At 36.3% G+C, this 19,025-nt stretch overlaps 1 protein-coding gene and 1 non-coding gene across 4 annotated transcripts; one reads left to right on the forward strand and one right to left on the reverse strand.

Moving 5' to 3' along the window:
* Positions 1-748: 748 nt before the first annotated feature.
* CEP76 (centrosomal protein 76) lies at positions 749-18,999 on the reverse strand. Of its 3 annotated transcripts, none has more exons than XM_057526637.1 (12): positions 18,752-18,999; positions 17,908-18,063; positions 16,430-16,511; positions 15,577-15,621; positions 14,275-14,460; positions 12,003-12,100; positions 11,496-11,624; positions 9,234-9,422; positions 6,694-6,860; positions 5,326-5,659; positions 3,263-3,480; positions 749-2,705 (listed from the first exon to the last, which is right to left on the reverse strand). In XM_057526637.1, the coding sequence occupies exons 1-12, from the start codon at positions 18,812-18,814 to the stop codon at positions 2,567-2,569; spliced, it is 1,806 nt and encodes a 601-aa protein (XP_057382620.1). In that variant the 5' UTR covers positions 18,815-18,999; the 3' UTR covers positions 749-2,566. The 3 variants fall into 3 exon arrangements, with proteins under 3 accessions (XP_057382620.1, XP_057382618.1, XP_057382619.1); XM_057526635.1 differs by having other exon boundaries at positions 15,577-15,801; positions 18,752-18,998; XM_057526636.1 differs by lacking the exon at positions 12,003-12,100 and having other exon boundaries at positions 14,279-14,460; positions 15,577-15,801.
* TRNAR-CCU (transfer RNA arginine (anticodon CCU)) lies at positions 12,987-13,059 on the forward strand. The gene has a single exon. It is a non-coding gene; the product is annotated as a tRNA-Arg (tRNA).
* Positions 19,000-19,025: the final 26 nt, after the last annotated feature.

The following is a 19,025-nucleotide window of genomic DNA, read 5'->3' on the forward strand; positions in this document are numbered from 1 at the left end:
ATACCTCAATACTAGAAAATATCTTAAAGGCACCTGGAGTGTTCAGTTAGTTGAAACTGAATTTAGTTAAGTTTTATTCAACAAGTTCATGCTTGAGTAATGAAGTTTCTAGGTTTCTGATATTCTATGAAATAAATATACCTATCTATTATATATTACATATGTAAAGAGAACTACGTTAGTGCACATATTGTCAAAAAGAACACATTAGGGACTTCCCTGGTGGTGCAGTGGTTAAGACTCTGCACTCCCAATGCAGGGGGCCCGGGTTCAATCCCTGGCCAGGGAACTAGATCCCACATGCATACATACCATAACTAAGAGTTCGCATGCCACAACTAAGGAGCCCGCCTGCTGCAACTAAGGTGCCGGTGAGTTGCAACTAAAGGAGCCCACCTCCCGCAACTTAAGACCCATCACGGGACGAAGTGAGAGAGTGGCATGGACTTATATATACTACCAAGTATAAAATAGATAGCTAGTGGGAAGCAGCCGCATAGCACAGGGAGATCAGCTCAGTGCTTTGTGACCAACTAGAGGGATGGGATAGGGAGGGTGGGAGGAAGACACAAGAGGGGGGAGATATGGGGATATATGTATATGTATAGCTGATTCACTTTGTTATAAAGCAGAAACTAACACACCATTGTAAAGCAACTATACTCCAATAAAGATGTTAAAAAAAAAACAACCCAGCACAACCAAATAAATATATAAATATTTTTTAAAAAAGAACACAATAGAAGCATTATATTAAAAAAAGTTTACAATTTTAATAGAAAAACAATTTTTATGACAGAGCTAAATATACAAGATAAATTTAATTTTTAAAAAGAAAAATTATTAGCAAGAAGAGTAGCAGAATTCTAGTGATAAAAGGACTTAAGTAATATCTGGAAATAAACCATCTTTAAAGGAAAATATTAATTCATGCCAGACTCTATTAAAGTGCATAAAAAGGAAATTTATTTTAGAATTTACACCAAAGGCGCATTATAAGTACATGTGTTACTCTGGCACAATAAGGCAGAAAGCCTAGCCTCAAAGATAACACAGCCTTGATCTCATATATTATACAGTCTGCCTCTTAGTACGTGCCTCATAAAGAGTTTGTTCCAGAAGTTGAAAACTACAAGCCACTTTCTCTGTCAAAAGCTTTGTGAGTAACTCCAGCAACACAGTAAAAGTCTAACTCATATCTCGCTAATCCTCTAAAGTCATGTCAGTCTCTCAAGAAACTCCTGATTGTTTTCAATAAGAATTGATACAGGAGGGATATTTTCAGACTTTTTAAACAAGTGAAATCATAAATAGTTATCATACGTAAAAATAAAACAAAAAGTAAATTTTAGGATATCTTTAGATTTTAATTTTTAAAACATTAAATCTTATTTGTGATGGTGAATTAAAGTGATGAAAAGAATAACTTGCACAGCCAACGGTACACAGTCACTTTCCTAAGAAGCCCAGCGGGAGAAGGAACTGAACCGAGAGCTGTGCAGAGAGGCGGACGGACCTGCAAAGTAATCCGTCAGGCAGCTTCTTACAGTCAAACTGCTACAGCCTCTTTCTTCAACGCTCACTGTGCTCAATTTAAAATCAAACATCGGCATGGAGGCGCTCACAGAGGCTTATTTTTCAGTGGCCTCACACACAATTCTGATTTAGATTTGTCACATATACATCGATGTTTTTATCACAAAGGGAAAAAGAAAGAAAGAAAAACCGTGGTTTCAGTAGATGGACTCCATGAGAGGCTAGTAATGAACCCTCTGACCACAGAAAATCAGCCAGCAACAGACTATCAATATTAATTACAGAAAACAATTTCTCAACATCATAACAAAAGGGTATGATAAATTTTTTCTAAAATACCCAATTCACTTTTATAATGAATCAAACTAACAAATATTTATAAATTATTTGTGTACTTTCAAGTGCAGTTTGTTTTGTTACTAATATTTATGCTTTTCTGGTACTAGTTTTTTCCCTGCTCCTGCATCCATATCTTCCCATAACTCTCTGGAAAGTCACAAATATCCCTATGGTTATGGGTAAACCACAAAAGTGGTAAATTCATCAAAATGTATTTTCACCTATGTAATAAATAAATCTGTTGTGAAGTCAAAGTCTCCTAACTTATATAAAATAATCCCATTAATCTATGAAAAATAATAATCATATTAATTTTACTATGGCTCAAACCCTTAGACAAATAACTTTCTGATTACCTGTTAATGTAAAGAAAACTGAGTAAATTTTATATTCATATTTAAACTACTGACTACCTATAAACAAAGTAGCATTTATTAAAATAGGATACACACTTAATTTATACTATCTTCCACTCAGATTTATACAAGTTTTTCATCCTTAATTTTTAAATACACACATCATGATTTTTTTCAAACATTATTAGTCAGGTATATACGAAAGTGAAATATGACATCCAAGCCAGACTGTGATTTTTAAAATAATGAATCTCTAAACAGCTAGTAATGTATCAATACAATGTGTAAAATTCCAATAAAATACAGGTATATTCTTATAGAAATGTTAGTTAGTCCTATAGTACCGAGCGATATTTACAAGCAAACATGATCCAAACAGCACATGCAGATTCAGGGTAAGTAAACACTCGGACACGAACTGCCAGTCGCACCTGGTCTCCACGGCAACAGATTATTTCTTCACAGAAAGGAGACCTACAGAAGAAAGAAAATGTATTCAATTAAGAAATGAATTTAGGTTTTACTTTCTTATTCCCAAGAAAGTCAGTATTTAAAATGATTTTTAGGGATGGGGAGGGTGGGAGGGAGACGCAAGAGGGAGGAGATACGGGGATATATGTATACGTATAGCTGATTCACTGTTATACAGCAGAAACTAACACACCATTGTAAAGCAATTATACTCCAATAAAGATGTTTAAAAAAATGATTTTTAAAAATCCTGTCTCTGCTACCAATGGCTCTGTAATTTTGGTAAAACTATTCAAATTATAAACTATTTCCTCATAGTCTATAAATTTTTAAAGTGACGCTAGGTAAGATCAGTGATCCTCAACTAGATTGCACCAAAACCACTGGGAAAATTATCCCGAACTCTCTAGAGCTACATTCTGGTCCTAATGAATCACAACCTGTGGCAGGAGGATACATCATAAGAGCTGCCTGTGTGACTCTGAAGTCATTCCTAAATGAGAACCATACTGATGGCTGACATTAAGTCAGAAACATCTATGATGTCACAATCCACCTACCGAAGACACGTGGCAAAGGCGCGCCGCGCATTTCTATACACAAAGTGTATCGGGAACCCTTTAAATGTGTGACCATCAGGTACAGCCCTCCTGATGGCGTCCTGAAATTCTTCATTGCCCGCAGATATACTGGTTGTACGCTCAAATTCATAAGATGCCAGAGCTGGTGATAAGAGATAGGAAAGCTGGTCTTCCCAAACAGTAGTGAGGCCAAGATCCTACAAGCAATCGAAAGGGAAATTGATTATTTTATTGATTATTTTAATAATTGATTATTTTAATGTATGCTAAGAAAAGATTTTTAAAACCTGTCATAATTTTCTTCCTATTAATTATTATAAGGATACACAGAAGTAAAAATTATAAAAGGAACCACAGGTATCAGGTTTTACTTCTTGGAGAAACAACAAAAATCGGCCAATGCAATGTTAGTGAAGGCTCCAAATCCTGTACTTCCTTAATATCCACAAGACCATAAGGAATCATCCTACTGCGGAAGACACAGTGTCACTGAATTCTGAGGTTAAATTTTATTTAACTTTAAAGAGTTTAGCAAGATTGAATCTGCTTAATTTGATTGCTCCCACCATAAATTCAACTGTAGTATGGGAGAAAAGTCAACAAACAAATTGCATATATAATTAAACTCAAATATTTACCAAGCATTTATTCTGCAAAAGGTACCGAAGAGCACAGGCTTTAGGCCCTCAGGGAACTTAAAACATGTTGAAGGCAATTCCAATGTCATTTATAATATCAAATGAACTATTGCTATCTAGACACGAGATTTTTTTTTAATGTTACAAACAAACTCAAAATTCTAAATATTTTGATTACCATAACAGATCTAATTTCACTTTCAGTTACAACTGGTTTCAAGTGATTCCAAGGTCTATGATCACCTATACTTTTCCTCGGAATCCCACTTGCTGGTTTACAGACACCATTAACTTAGCTAGTGATCATCAATGGCATCCAGCTCAGTTTTGTTTTCTTTTTCTATACAAAGTAACTCTTATAATGTAATAAAATACCGGTTTCATTTGTGAACAGGAGCTAAGAAAACTAAAAGGCAATACAAGCAATGGAGGGCACAAGGCAGGGGCTTTGGCTTCCAGCGGTGCAGTGAGCTGGGGCCCTGACCCACCTATTGCTGCAAACACACTACAGATGCCACATTAAATACTTCCCAAAACATATTCCTAAATGCTTTGAGGAGTTGGCAAGTAGGTAAGAAGATTTTAGAGGTCAAAGCTAAGAGTAACTGGGAGCCCAGAGAACATACTTGGTAATCAGCTTGCCTTTGATGGTCTCAAGGAACGAGTATCAGGGCTCACCCAAGGTGGGGAGTCTACTAGGGAATCCCAAAAGGTGAATTAGAAATCAATCTTCTGTAGAAGTTTTGGACTCTAGTCTTTTGTTGGTTATATGTGTGGCAAATAACTTTTCCCACTCCAAGGCTGCTTTTTCACTCTCTTAATGATTTCTTTTGATGAACATAAGTTCTTAAAATATACTAATCTTTTCCTTTATGATTAGTTCTTTTTATGTTTCCTTTAAGGCCCTTTACAAAAGAAATCTAAATGACTAATAAGAAGCTTGATCTCATTAGTAATCAGGGAAATGCAAATTAAAGACACAATGAGGATACCATCTTACATCTACCTACTTTAATGTAATAGAAAAACAAAACAAACTAAACTAACCTGGAAAAAAATGAATATGAAAAAAATTAACCCAATATTTTCAATGGGGAATGATTTGAATAAGTACTTTACAAAGAGGAAATCCAAATTCACAAAAGTCTGACCAAGTCCACCGTTCTTCATTTCTAGAAGGAAGTAATAAATTCTCGAAGTATTGGTGAGTTTAGAAACTTTTGAATCTCAGAACTTTACTCTCATGATTTTCAAAACTACAAGCTTCATAAAGGAAGGGATTGAATTTGCTTTGTTTAGGGCTAGAATATTGATTGGCACTATTTTACATGCCCCCCCCAAAATTATTAAATACATAAACAAATGAAAAAACTGCACGAAAGCACAAATGTCAGTGTTAATTACCTTCCTGTGTTCTGACACGAGTAGCCTGAGCTGCATTTCAATTCCATTGCTTGTTACCGAAGCATCGATCGTGGACGCACACAGCGGAGGGAAGGGAGGGAGGGACGTCGTGGCCCCTGGAGCACACACGGATTTAACTGCTTCCTCACTCATGGGTTTCCATTTGGACTCATCATTCAAATCGAACACACAGCTTTCTACTGAGTCAGAGGGCTGACAGTTTCCCAGGAACATCTGATGATTGAAAACACAACCGATTGTTCGATACGGGTACAACGGTTTGGACTGTTCAGCAGCTGAAGGCTCATCAGGATTGGTAGGTTTGTGGAGGTATCTAAAAAAGATTAATCATAATTTTATATAATAAGAACTTAAAAATTAAGACGACAGCAGTTTATTGAGGAAAAAAATTATTCTAACACTTAAGGTCATAACTATTTCCCAGGACTACAGTTTAATACTTGTTTTTCCTTCTTCTATTTCCACAATCTGATTACTCTATGTTAATTGTACGGCACATCTTACGACATAGAACCAATTTTATTCCTTTAACACAAGAACATATTCTGTGTATAGCATTAAGATCAAAAACACTTATCAGATAACAAAATAATTTAGTTACACATTTTTAGGTACAACTAATTAAAATGATTATCAACCAGGGAAAAAGAAAACCCAGGAAAATGAGAAGAGGGCCCAGGGCTGTGCTTTCAGGAACTCCCACATTTGAAGATAAAATGAAGGAAAACAGAGAACAGCCAAAGAGGAATAATGAAAACTGAAACACAGTGCTACGAGAGAAGCTATGGAAGAGAATGTTCCAGGAAGGAGGGGAACATTTCGCTCTTTCAAAATCTGATGACACTGAAAAAAAGTACAGTGGATTTACCAACACAGAGTTGGTAACCACATCAAATTTTCAAAAGAAATGATTTACAACTTGTATTTATTTTTAGGCTTAGGGACGATCATCAGGAAAAACATATGCCAGGACATCCCTGGTGGTCCAGTGGTTAAGACTCCACAGGTCCACTGCAGGGGGCACGGGTTTGATCCCTGCTCAGGGAACTAAGATCCCGCGTGCCACGTGGCACACACGGCCAAGAAAAAAAGAAAAAAAAACAAGCCAATTACATGAAATTAAAAATAAACATAATTCATTTTTTATTAATATCATGTTGGTAAAGAACATTTTAGGTGTACAAATTTTCTTAGAGTTTAGTTCATAGTTATCTTACTTGAAGTAATTTTTTATATAACCAAAATTATCAATACGTGTCTTCGAGTATCATCAATACAAACAAAGAACCTATAGTTTACAACATTTACACCTTCATGTTAATATCCTTATAAACTTAGTTGACAAACCTGTGTCCTGTTAAACTCTCCCAAAAAGTGATGGTTCCATCAGTCCCACACGTCATAACCCATGCGTGGGTCACTCCCTTGGCCTTTGTCCCGACACAGACAAAGGCTTCCAGCCCATATCCGAGAAGGAGGCTGCACAGGAGGTTGGCATGGTCTTCACAGTCTCCCTGGAAATGAAAGGAAGTAAAATTAACTATTTATTCCTTCATATTGTTTCCTCTTTAAATATTTAAATACAAAATTGCAATTAAAAAGTATTATTAAATTTTCACTTTTAATCATTAGTCCAGTGTTAAGCTAAAATAATGAGGGGAAAAAAGAACATACAAATTTTAAAAGCACCTATTTTACAAAGTCAGTGCCTACAAATGTGATAGTCATAATATGTACACTTTAAGATTCCAAAGTTTATAAAGAACTCATACAACATAGAAAGAAAAGCAGTAAGAATTTAAAGGTAAATAGCTAAAGGGCATGAACACACAAGCTGACAAATCATATAGTAGGAAATGAAAATAAATGGGAAAATACTCAAACTTAAAACAATGAATTAAAGTATCTATACATGATCGTTTTAAGGAAATACATACATAGAAAAAAATGATTGGATAAAAGAACAACAGAACACCAACAATAGCTACAATTAGCATAGATTATATATATATAGTTTCCCCTTCTCTTGTCTAAACTCTCTTTGCTAATGTTATATTACTTTCACAATTTTAAAAAATTATGAAACAACAAAAATAATAGAAAATATCTGACATTTTCTGTGAAAAAAGTATTAAAATTAATTAAACAGTAAGGCTATAATTATATGAAGATATGTATTTAAGTGTAGGACTTACAGGTAATACACAAAAGCAAAAATAACTACTGAGTTCAGTGTTAGAATGAGGGATGATTTCTTTCCCCCAAATTTTGCATTAGTGGCTCTACACTGCTGTCTTTTAATTAACAATAATAAAACAAATAGCACCTTATAATTGTTAAATTGACTTTTGAAAAATGTAATATCCAACCTTTTAGACCCAGTTATTTCTATACATGAGATTTTGTATTAGAAAAAAATTTCAAAAGAAAAATAATAATACAACCAAAGACATTCAATGTAAAAATTCATTCACAGTGATATAAAAAAATTGGAAGCAAGCCTAACTTAGCCAAAAGAAACAGTTCCTATGATGGCAAAACAGATCCTATGACAGCAAAACAGTTAAGTAGATTTTGTATATCAACTCATGAAAACTTTATTCAGCCATTAAAAGATGGAGATCATAATGACTGTAGCAACACATAGGAAAACGTTCAAAGCATAATGCTAATTTATAAAAGCAGGGCACAAAATTTTATTTATATCAATTATAATTATGGAAAAAATCATATATACACAGGAGAGAAACATAAAAATATAAAAATAGATGAAAAATAGAATTATGGGTGAAATTTCACCTTTACTGTTGTAAAGCTATCGTTTGTGCAAGAAAAATATTTTAAATAATTTTCAAACTTCTAAGTCAAGCTGTGCTATCTCTTCAAATAAACTCAGGTAAAGAAAATAAAACAGAGAATCAAAGGGGGTGATTATTTGTTTTACAAAAGAATTATTTAGATAATTTAAAATATGTACCAGTCCTACTATATTTGAAATTTTTATTTTAAGTTTAAATCCATACATATAACTTCTGGGAACTACAACTTGGGAATAAATCAAAATAATTTTTTTGATAAGTAATGTTTAACTGTTTTCAATTGTCTTTAAAAATCTTTCCAATTGACAAATCAATCTCTAATCTAAATGGTTTCTTCCAATGTATAAGCTTTGCCTTGTGAATACCCATATGTACTATTTATACAACTTCAGACTAAAAATTATTTCAAAACAATAATACATGAAAGAAATTTATTTTTTCTGTTGTGTTTCAACAGAGTTGGAATGCTAAAGATAGTCTTGTTTTCATAATATCATCAAAATTTTTAGAACACAGAAAATTAAAAAACATCCCATAAGATATAAAATTAGTTTACTAAAATCAATTCATTTACGTTCAACATCAATATATACACATAAATTCTTAAATATATACTTATATTTGAAACTAAATACCGTGTAATCCAACATTTTTTTCCACATTCATTTTGTAACTGCCATTTTCTCTTAAAAAAAAAAAAAGTACCATCTAAGCAAATTTTAACCCATGAATAGTACTAAAAGACCATGGTTCTGGTCTTGGTGCTATACCTAATTCACTGTTTACCTCTCCACCTTGGTTTCTGACACTACAGTACTTGTAGGTCCCTACACCTCACAAAAATCACATTATGTTAAATAAGAAATTACAAGAGAAAATAAAGATGTGAAGTTTTTTTTTTTAATGTACTGACATTTAAATGTTAAGGAAAATGATGAAAACAAGACCCTGACTTGTTCAAATTGACAATACGTACTTTTTTCCGAAGTTAATTCTTTTACAAATATACCATAAACTCACAATAACTATGATGTACTGGTTTTTAGTTCTATTATGTGTGTAGGATACCTTGTTTCTACAGAGAAAGGCCAGCAGAGTGCACCACTGTTCCTGTTTACCTCCTCCTCCGATAACAGGGGCTCTTTCATAACCAAGGACATTAACAAATCTTGCTGCTTGCCTTGGAGTATCCAGAAGCCTCCCAGCTCGAAGTGGTTTAACATAAGAACAGACTGGTCTATTTATCCCATTTTCATCCTGGAGGAGAAGGGGAAAACATTATCTGTAATGACAGGTTAATCGTTCCCAATTTTAACACTTTTTCTTAGAATACATTAATGAGAGAAAATAATTCTGGACACCACTTCTTGAGCGCTCACCTTACATGCAGCACTAGGCTGCTGAGTGTTGTGCATGCAATTTTTCTTTTAATCCTCATAACATCTCTTATTATTTTCATTTCATCGATAAAGAAACTGAAGCTACACGCAGAGCAACTAAGCTCATGTGCCACAACTACTGAGCCCTCGTGCCACAACTACTGAGCCCTCGTGCCACAACTACTGAAGCCTGCACGTCTAGAGCCCATGCTCTGCAACTAGAAAAGCCACCGCAATGAGAAGCCCACACACTGCAATGAAGAATAGCCCCCACTCGCTGCAACTAGAGAAAGCCGGCGCACGGCAACGAAGACCCGACACAGTCAAAAATAAATAAATAAAATAAAAAATAAATAAAGTTAAAGAAACTGAAGCTACAGCTATTACACAACAGAGCCAGGATTCAAACACTGAGCCATCTGACTCCAAAGCCTGTGACAGTAAGAACTTAAACCATCTTATGACCCAGCAATCCCACTCCTGGATGTACATCCAAAGCAACTGAAATCAGCATCTCAAAGAGATACCTGCACACCCATCCCAGGTCACTGCAGCATTATTCACAATGGCCAAGTTACGGAAACACCTAAGTGTCCATCAAGGGATGAATGGATAAAGAAGGTGTGGTGTGTATGTATACACAACAGGACATTATTCAGCTCTTCCGTGTGCCATTTCTCCGATCCACTTCCTCCCTCCCTCCCTCCCTGTGCAGGTCCTCTCTCTGGTCCGGGATTCCACAGGGCAGTGAATAACTGCACCCCAGACTACATAGACAGCATGGAGCCAGTTATACCTCAACTGGTTTCTCTTCACCCTTGTCCTGACATCACCTGCCCAGTCATTCAACGTATAGACAATGCTATTGGAAAGTCAGAAGCCACTTCCCGCATTTCCACCACCAGTCAACTAGGTCTCCCATTCTCAAGCTCCTCACCTAGAAACTGAACCATTTTTAGCCTGTTCTAAAATCTAGGGAATGTAGGTTAAAGCTAGACAAATGTATAGGGTCTGAGAAATACTACCCAAAATACTACACTATACTCATATGAAAGCACCTACTCGAGGCTGAATACATATAAAATATTTGAATGGTTTCACAGAAGTTGTAAAAAAATATGGATCTGATCATTTATCTTATGTTGGTTCATTAATAAGAGAAAATGGGCTTAGGATAGAAAAAATAGAGGCAGAGGGACTTCCCTGGCAGTCCAGCAGTTAAGACTCACGCTCCCAATGCAGAGGGCCCAGGTTCGATCCCTGGTTAGGGAACTAGATCTCACATGCTGCAACTAAAGATCCCGCATGCCCAACTAAGACCTGGCACAGCCAAATAAAAATACATAAATATTTTAAAATTATGATAAAAATAAACAATAGAGGCAGAGATAATAACTAAAATGCTGTAAAATATTGCTGGTCACCAGCTTAGAGATCTGGGTTAAATAAAATTATTACATGTAATATTGTTTGCCTTAAAAGTACCCTAACAAAAAAATACATGCCTACACTCCCAATTCTGCACAGGAAAGTTGAATTTATATATAAATTGCAAAGTGTCCCAGTACTTAATTATTTAGTACAAAGTATCTATCAAGGACACACTCCAAGTTAAATAAAATGAATTTTCATCTAGTTTAAATCAAATATATTCAAAAAAGGTTTAGAAAAACAATTGAAAAAGAAAACCAAAATAAAACAAAGATTGTGTTATGTCACTCACCTACTTACTACTGTAAGAGAGTACTACAAAATCAGCATTCTATTTTATAAATAAACTTTCATTTGTCTGGAATAAATACACTTTACAAATTCAAGTTAAATGAAATTTACATTTACAACAGTAAATCTCCAATAAATACATTTTACAAATTCAAGTTAAATGAAATTTACATTTACAACAGTAAATCTCAAATACAGGTGTGAAGCTTTTCTCATACAATTTACAAACCTGTGCAAAAATCTTAACCAGCCGTGAATTGTGTGAGGGTCGAATTTGCAAATATTCTCTCCACCACTGCTTAGCATACACAAGAAATAACCGCTCTTTCTCTGCAGTTTTCTGACGTTCCAAAGCAAGCTTGAAATTTAAAAAAATATATATCAATTTATATTCATTCTGCTCAATTAATTACTTCAAATATGTAACAAATCTCTGCATTTCCTCCATCGTTACCAGTACCCTAATCGAAGACACCACCACCACTTGTCTGTAAGGGCCTCCTAACTGGTCTCCCTGTTCTCACACTTCCCAGGACAATCCAGTCTCCATACAATAGTCAGAGCCACCTTTTTTGACCCCAGACAAAAAATTTTAAATAATGATTCATATTGTCCTTCTCTTGCTTAAAACTAATAAATGATAATTTTCTAAAAAGAGAACACTTTCTACAATTAACAAGTAAATATACTACTATGAAAACACACACACAAAGAAGAGAAATTCAGGATTATTTACCTGTGTGTTCACTACTTCCTGAGATAATGTTTGATTGAGTGGTGGGTACATCTCAAGTTTTATATTTAAAATTCCCACAGAAACTTTTGATTCTGTGCCTGTAAATGTAAATAAATGTAACTTCAAAAGTTTCAATACTATATATATTTAGTCAATCAAAGTTTAACCAAAATAATTTAAGAATTTTTGTACTTTACCACTTACATGGAATAAAGATAATATTTAATGTCATCTTTAATATTCATATTAAAAATGAACCAAATCAAATTAGTTTTTATTTTGTTCAAAGGCCTTTATCTAGTTATAAGGAGATTACCTATTTTCTTAGCTTCCAAATTACATTTTAAAGGACTTTTCAGACCTAAAGAATTTATGATTCTTGATTTTTATCTTCATTAAAAACAAAGTCAAAGCAACTGGGGTTTTTTTCTTCTTTTTTTTTTTAGTATCAATAATGTGTATGTGTCAATCCCAGTCTCCCAATACCTCCCACCCCACCCCACCTTGGTATCCATACATTTGTTCTCTACGTCTGTGTCTCTATTTCTGCTTTGCAAATAAGATCATCTGTACCATTTTTCTAGATTCTGCATATATGCATTATTACACGATATTTGTTTTCCTCTTTCTGGCTTACTTCACTCTGTATGACACTCTCTAGGTCCATCCATGTCTCTACAAATGACCCAATTTCATTCCTTTTTATGGCTGAGTACAAAGCAACTGTTAACACCTCATTCTCAGAAAATATTTATATATTTTGTCACATATAGTAATTTCCATTTATCCCTTCCCATTTTTCACATTACATTTTAATCCATGCCTGGATCTAAAGAATTAGAAAACAAATATACTTCACACCAGAACTATTTAATATTTCTTTGATGAATCAGAAATTTCCAGGTCATTCTATGACTATAGTGTTAGGTCTGTATTTGAAAACAAATAATAGGTATCTCTTTTGAGAATAAATATCCTGGGACTTCCCTGGTGGTCCAGTGGTTAAGACTCTGCACTCCTAATGCAGGGGCCCCGGGTTCAATCCCTGCTCAGGGAACTAGATGCCGCAACTAAGACCCAGAGCAGCCAAATAAATAAATAAGTATTTTTTTGAAAAAATCTCCTACATAGAGCTTTCTCCCTACTATTTACTTATGGAAAAACGTATTCTGGGTTCTAACTTATCAAAATCTAAATTACTAAAGCTCTATTGTCCATTGGCCAAGTTTAACTCTGTAACCAAATTTCAATACCACAAGTATTGGGTCGGCCAAAAGGTTCGTCCAGGTTTTTCCATAAGATCTTTTTGGTCAACCTAGTAATTGCATAATATGTAGTGTTTAAAACAGTGCAGGTTTTATTTTGTTCTTCATTCCACTAGCAAATATTTATTACGTATCAGGTAGCATGCAAGAGTCCAGGAAAACAATGGTGACAAGACAGGTACCATCTCCGTTCTCAAACAATACTACCATTGATACTGACATTGAGCAAATTAGCCCTTCTTTGAGCCCCTTTCCCACCTGTAAAAGGTTAGAAGAATACCTACTCCATGTTCTGCAAGAACCGCTGGTACAGGAAGGCCCTGGCACTGATGGGATGCGCAGTATTCTGGGCTGTGCTAGGATGGAGGTTGTCACGTATGGGTGAGTGCGTTCATGCGTGTGTGAAGAATCTTAACTTTCTTCATAGCAAATAAATTTGGAGGAAAAAAGCCCTCAAGATTTCTTTATGCATCTCACAGAAAAAAAATTTTTTTCCTTAAGATAAGGCCAGAGTGACAGTGAAGTTCTATACTCACACTACTCAAGACATTTCCTAAAATTGTAATACTGGAGTCCAATTGTAATTCCAATGAAACTCTTTTTACACGTTTCCCCCTTGGCTTACAAAGGCATTTTTTTTTTAATTAATTAATTTATTTTTTTGGCTGTGTTGGGTCTTCGCCTCTGTGCGAGGGCCTTCTCCAGCTGTGGCAAGCGGGGGCCACTCCTCATCGTGGTGTGCGGGCCCCTCACCATCGCGACCTTTCTCGCTGCGGAGCAGAGGCTCCAGACGCGCAGGCTCAGCAGCTGTGGCTCACGGGCCCAGTCGCTCTGCGGCACATGGGATCCTCCCAGACCAGGGCTCGAACCCGTGCCCCCTGCATTAGCAGGCAGACTCTCAACCACTGCGCCACCAGGGAAGCCCACAAAGGCATTTTTAAAATGTAAAATGTATTTACAAACCAACTGTGGCTATAAAAAGGTAACAGTGATATTAATCATCATACCTACACCCATAAGTTCCACAGTAAGATTGGTGACTCCATTTTCTGAGCCCAAAACTGATCGCCATTCAAGAAAATAGGATGCTACTAAAGTGGTCTCGGCAAATATGTCTGTTTTGATTAGCACCATATGAACTGGGTCACTTATTGATAACATTGTTGTTGAATCAGCCATTCTAGTTCCATCACCTAGCAACATAAACAAAAAAAATTACACCACATTACATATCCAGTTAGACCAACGTAAAAGAATACTTTCGTTGAAAAGGATACTAATAATAAACAAATAAAACCAAACAGAGCAAGTTGGCAATGCCTCAGGAAGCATGTTACAGACTGGGAATAAAAGTACAGTCCTATTTGTATCACTAACTTTTGAGAGGACTGGTGGAACTGTGACAAGTTACCTAGTTACTTAATGCTTATTGGTGTTTTCTGACCTCTAAGAGGTAAGTCTGCTCTTCAAAAGTACATAAATAATATATGCTACCACAATAAAAGGCCTTCAAACATGTCAACATTCCCCTTTAATATTCCCCTTTAATAAAGGTACCATTATACCATTATTCCCCTTTAATAAAGGTACTTGAGGAATAAAATACCTTTATCCCAAAACCTCTAGAAACAACCACTGTATTATCTACACAAAACTGAAAGATCCAGCACCTTGGAACTAGCAATTTAAGCCATTAACTGCCTTATTAAGGTAACATTTTTCACCGGGTAAAAAATAACAAAATTTTAGTAGTGCATTAGCCATCTCAGTAATCTAAAATTCTGAACGTATAATTATAAAACTGTTAAGTTTACAAATATGTTATAAAGATTTTGATATTGACAACTAAAGTATGTAAGATACCTTTACAGAAAGAAACAATGTTAAATAATTACAGTAATCAAGCATCATAATTTTAAAGTCATAACAATGAGTAATAGATTCACATCTAAACTTTGATTGTAAAAGTTACGTGACATCGTAAATCTAGCCGTCTTTCATAAATGAGGATCCTGTCTCATTCTCCACCTAACAAGCATTTAAATTTTTATTACTAAAGAACCAACCATTAAAACAGTCAAAAAATAATATTCAGGGAAAACAAATTTGCAAAAAATAAAGCAAGAAGGTAGGTATAAATAGTTTACGTAGAAAAAAGCAGCAAGGGAAAATAAATAAAACAAAAGACCGGGAGATTCATCCATTATAAATCTCTCCTTAAGCAGAAGTTGTTTACTGCAGAAGTTGTACTGCAATAAAACCTAACAAAGATTTACAAAATTAAATGGCAATTTATTATTGCTCCTTACCTAAATTTTCTCTGTGTACTTCAAGTAAAAAGCCATCATGAAAATCTGGTTCACAGGCACATGGAACAGGTTTAGAACGAAAACGTTGGTTTCGAAAATGTAAACATAAAGTAAAGGTTGAACAAGCTTGTCCTGGTATAGGCTCAGGTTCTTGCAGGTGTTCCAAGAAAGCTTTTCCACCCAAAACCTGAAGGTAAAGATACCTCCGTGTTGGATCAATATTAGCTGTAAAGTGTAGCAATATATATGAGGAAACTGCCAATTAACTTAAGCAATGTGATCAAGACAATAGGAAATAATAACTTGACAGAAATAAAACCAAAGACTAAATAAAGAAAGAGTAACATATTTACTATATACCAGGCCCCACCGTGTACCCCACGAAGAAAAGATACCTAATACGATATCTTTTTCTGAATTTACACTCTGGCTACTTTCTCCCAGCTAGAAAGGAGTCAGAGCCAAGGTTTAGGATACCTTTATTTTTTAGTTGCTTATCCAACATTCCTTCACCTCCACAAACCAACTCAAACAATTACCAACTCAGCTAGTATACTTGTTAAATAATTACACTGCCATTTAAAAAGCAAGGTTGTACAATTTATAAGCTATATTAATAAAATATGAGAAACAGGTGGTCCTGTTTTTGCTTCCACTCAGCTATACATTAAATCTTCTGATATACTTCATGCAAAATAGAATCTAGGTTTTTTGGATGATTAATCACAAAAATATAACTATTTCATTATGGAAAAAAAAATTGAAATGTTTTCTATCAAATACCAAACAGTATAGCCCATCAATATGCAGTACTATCCACAACTAAATTAATGTTAAAAAGAAATACACATACTTTTTTTTAACAACGTTGATTGTCTGTCAGTAAAGCCAACAGGTTGTTTTGGAGAGGAAGGGAGTTCTTGATCAACATTATCCTAGAATGGCAAAAAAAAATCAAAACAAATTAGAAAACAAAAATTATAGTTAAGCAAGGAAATGCCAATAATGGGACTAAGAACTGAACCAAAAGCAGATAGGATAAAACCCCCTCAAAATGTCCTTACTTTCCTAGCATAGTTAAAATAATGAAAAGCCTGACAAAACAGTAATGCAACTGGTCACGCCTAAAGTCTAACACGAAGGAATTAATGATCTTCAAGCCATGTCCACAAAATGCTAAAACAAATTCTTAACACTTTACAGAAGGTTAAATTTTCTCCAAACCTCATATAACATCTGGCTTGTGATTCCACCAGGAACAGAACTGATTTTAATAAGGAAGTGACACATTCACACAGCAGAAGCTGTTACTAGGTCAATTTTTATAACAAATGAGTTTATAAACCTCAAAAACCAAAAAAGGATGCTGTACTAAAACACTTATTCCCTGGTGTATTATGAAGTCCATCCAATTTTCACAATATATTACCTAGGTATTGAGGTCACAGTCTCTCATTATTGCCTCATTTTCAAAAGAAGACCTACTTACTAATTTGTGCACTGAGAGGCTATCACCTCACTACTGACCTATTTGTATGAAAAGATTTGAAGGTTCTTATGCAGACAACTATTTTCTTAAAGAGACTGATAATTTGTTCATCTTAGAAAACACAGTGCCAAAAGAATGTGTTTATTTTAAAAATAAGCTTAATCTAGAAAAATTATAGAATATTAGTAAAAAAGAATTAGGTTGGAGTGAACTAATTTGACTAATATATATACTTACAGACCTAGAAAATAACAAGAAAAAACTCGCACTGTGGGCTTCCCTGGTGGCACAGTGGTTGAGAATCTGCCTGCCAATGCAGGGGACACGGGTTCGAGCCCTGGTCTGGGAAGATCCCACATGCCATGGAGCAACTGGGCCCGTGAGCCACAATTACTGAGCCTGCGCGTCTGGAGCCTGTGCTCCGCAACAAGAGAGGCCGCGATGGTGAGAGGCCCGCACACCGCGATGAAGAGTGGTCCCCACTTGCCACAACTAGAGAAAGCCCTCGCACAGAAACGAAGACCCAACACAGTCATAAATAAATAAATAAATAAATAAATAAAAGAACGTGAATTTCTTAAAAAAAAAAACAAAAAACAAAACTCGCACTGTAAAGGGAATAATCAGGTCCATAACTCCAATTTCACTGAGGCATAATCCTACCTGCTCCATTCAAGGGTAGAGTAGCTCATACTTGAGACAAGGATATTACTAGACAAAATGGTCTTATTTAAAAAATAGTTTTACTAAAAGGAGAGGCCCCAAATATGGACCCTATGAGCAGCAGTAAGCATGAGAATATACTTAGACTCTCAAATTTTTTCCTCTAAAAGATTACTCACAGTAACAAAATTAAGTTCTTTCATCACATCATCAATGATTCCCCGGCGTCTAAGGGCTTTGATCAAATCTTCCGTTGATAACTGTTGCTGATCAGGTGCCAGTTCTTCCCGTATGGTCTCAGCAAGTATTTCTCTTATCCTGCCATGGACATCCATCTATGCAGAAAACTCGCATTACGACTTACAACGTTACAAATCAGTCAAAGATTGCCAACTAGCTAACCTCTTTCTAAAATACTGACCCGCCCCCCAAAAAATAGTAATCATAATGAGAGTGTAGATAGACTAAATTCAGGAAGACCTCTAAAGTAACAATAAATGTGAAATTGTCACCGAAATTCACTGAGAATAAAGATAACGTTTTTAAAAGGAAAAAAAACTTTAAAGATGAATTTTTTAGTACAAATCCTAAAAATAAGCTCTACTGCTTATCTATTACCTTTGCTAGCATTTCCCCACAAATAACACTCAACCGAAACCAGCCTTTTGAGAGTAGAGCAGAGACCTGCAGGAGACGATCAAAGGCTAAATGTCAGCTTTCAACTTTTTAGATGTGACCGTGAGTTAACTGAGTGACCCTTTATGAATCTGAGGAACACAGTGCCGTGTCAGGACCACGGCGGGGCTGAAAGACGCCGACACTCGGCACAGGCGCGCGGCGGGCGTGGGGCGGCTGCTGCGGGGCCCCAGCTGAGCCCCGAGCACCAGCAGCCCCTCCGCCGCCACCTCCCCGGTGAAGCGACGGCCTGCGGCCCCACAGCCGTGCTCGACGCGGCTCCGCGGGGCTTGCCTCCCGCCCCGGCCCGACCCCGCCGCCCGGCCCCCGCCGTCCGCCCCGCCTCGCCTTGCTCAGCTGCTGGTGGATGAGCTGCTTCAGCTCGGACGCCTTCTCCGGAGGCAGCGACATGCTGGGTTCCCCTTCGGGCGCCCCGGCCGCCGCAGCGTCTCCGCGGCAGAGCGAGAGCCCGCGACGGCTCAACTCGCGCGCTCCCGGGCCGCCGCGTCAGGCCGGCGGGGAAACCGGGAGGGGCGAACTGCTATTTCCAAACGGCGGCCGGGCTGCCCCCGCGCCGCCTGTCAGTCATTTCGGCCGGCGCCCCCCGCTTGGCCCCGCCCGC

This window comes from Balaenoptera acutorostrata, chromosome 13 (genome assembly GCF_949987535.1).
Source record: "Balaenoptera acutorostrata chromosome 13, mBalAcu1.1, whole genome shotgun sequence".
NCBI lineage: Eukaryota > Metazoa > Chordata > Mammalia > Artiodactyla > Balaenopteridae > Balaenoptera > Balaenoptera acutorostrata.

Bases quoted from the DNA above. Each gene is read 5' to 3' on its own strand.
- CEP76 (XM_057526635.1), bottom strand. From the start codon at position 18,814: ATGTCGCTGCCTCCGGAGAAGGCGTCCGAGCTGAAGCAGCTCATCCAC. The intron at 14,461-15,576 runs GTAAGGAGCAAT...TTATGTTGCTAG, and splicing joins AGTACACAGAGAAAATTTAG to GTGATGGAACTAGAATGGCT. The intron at 6,861-9,233 runs GTATCCTACACA...TTTCATTTCCAG, and splicing joins CCTTTCTCTGTAGAAACAAG to GGAGACTGTGAAGACCATGC.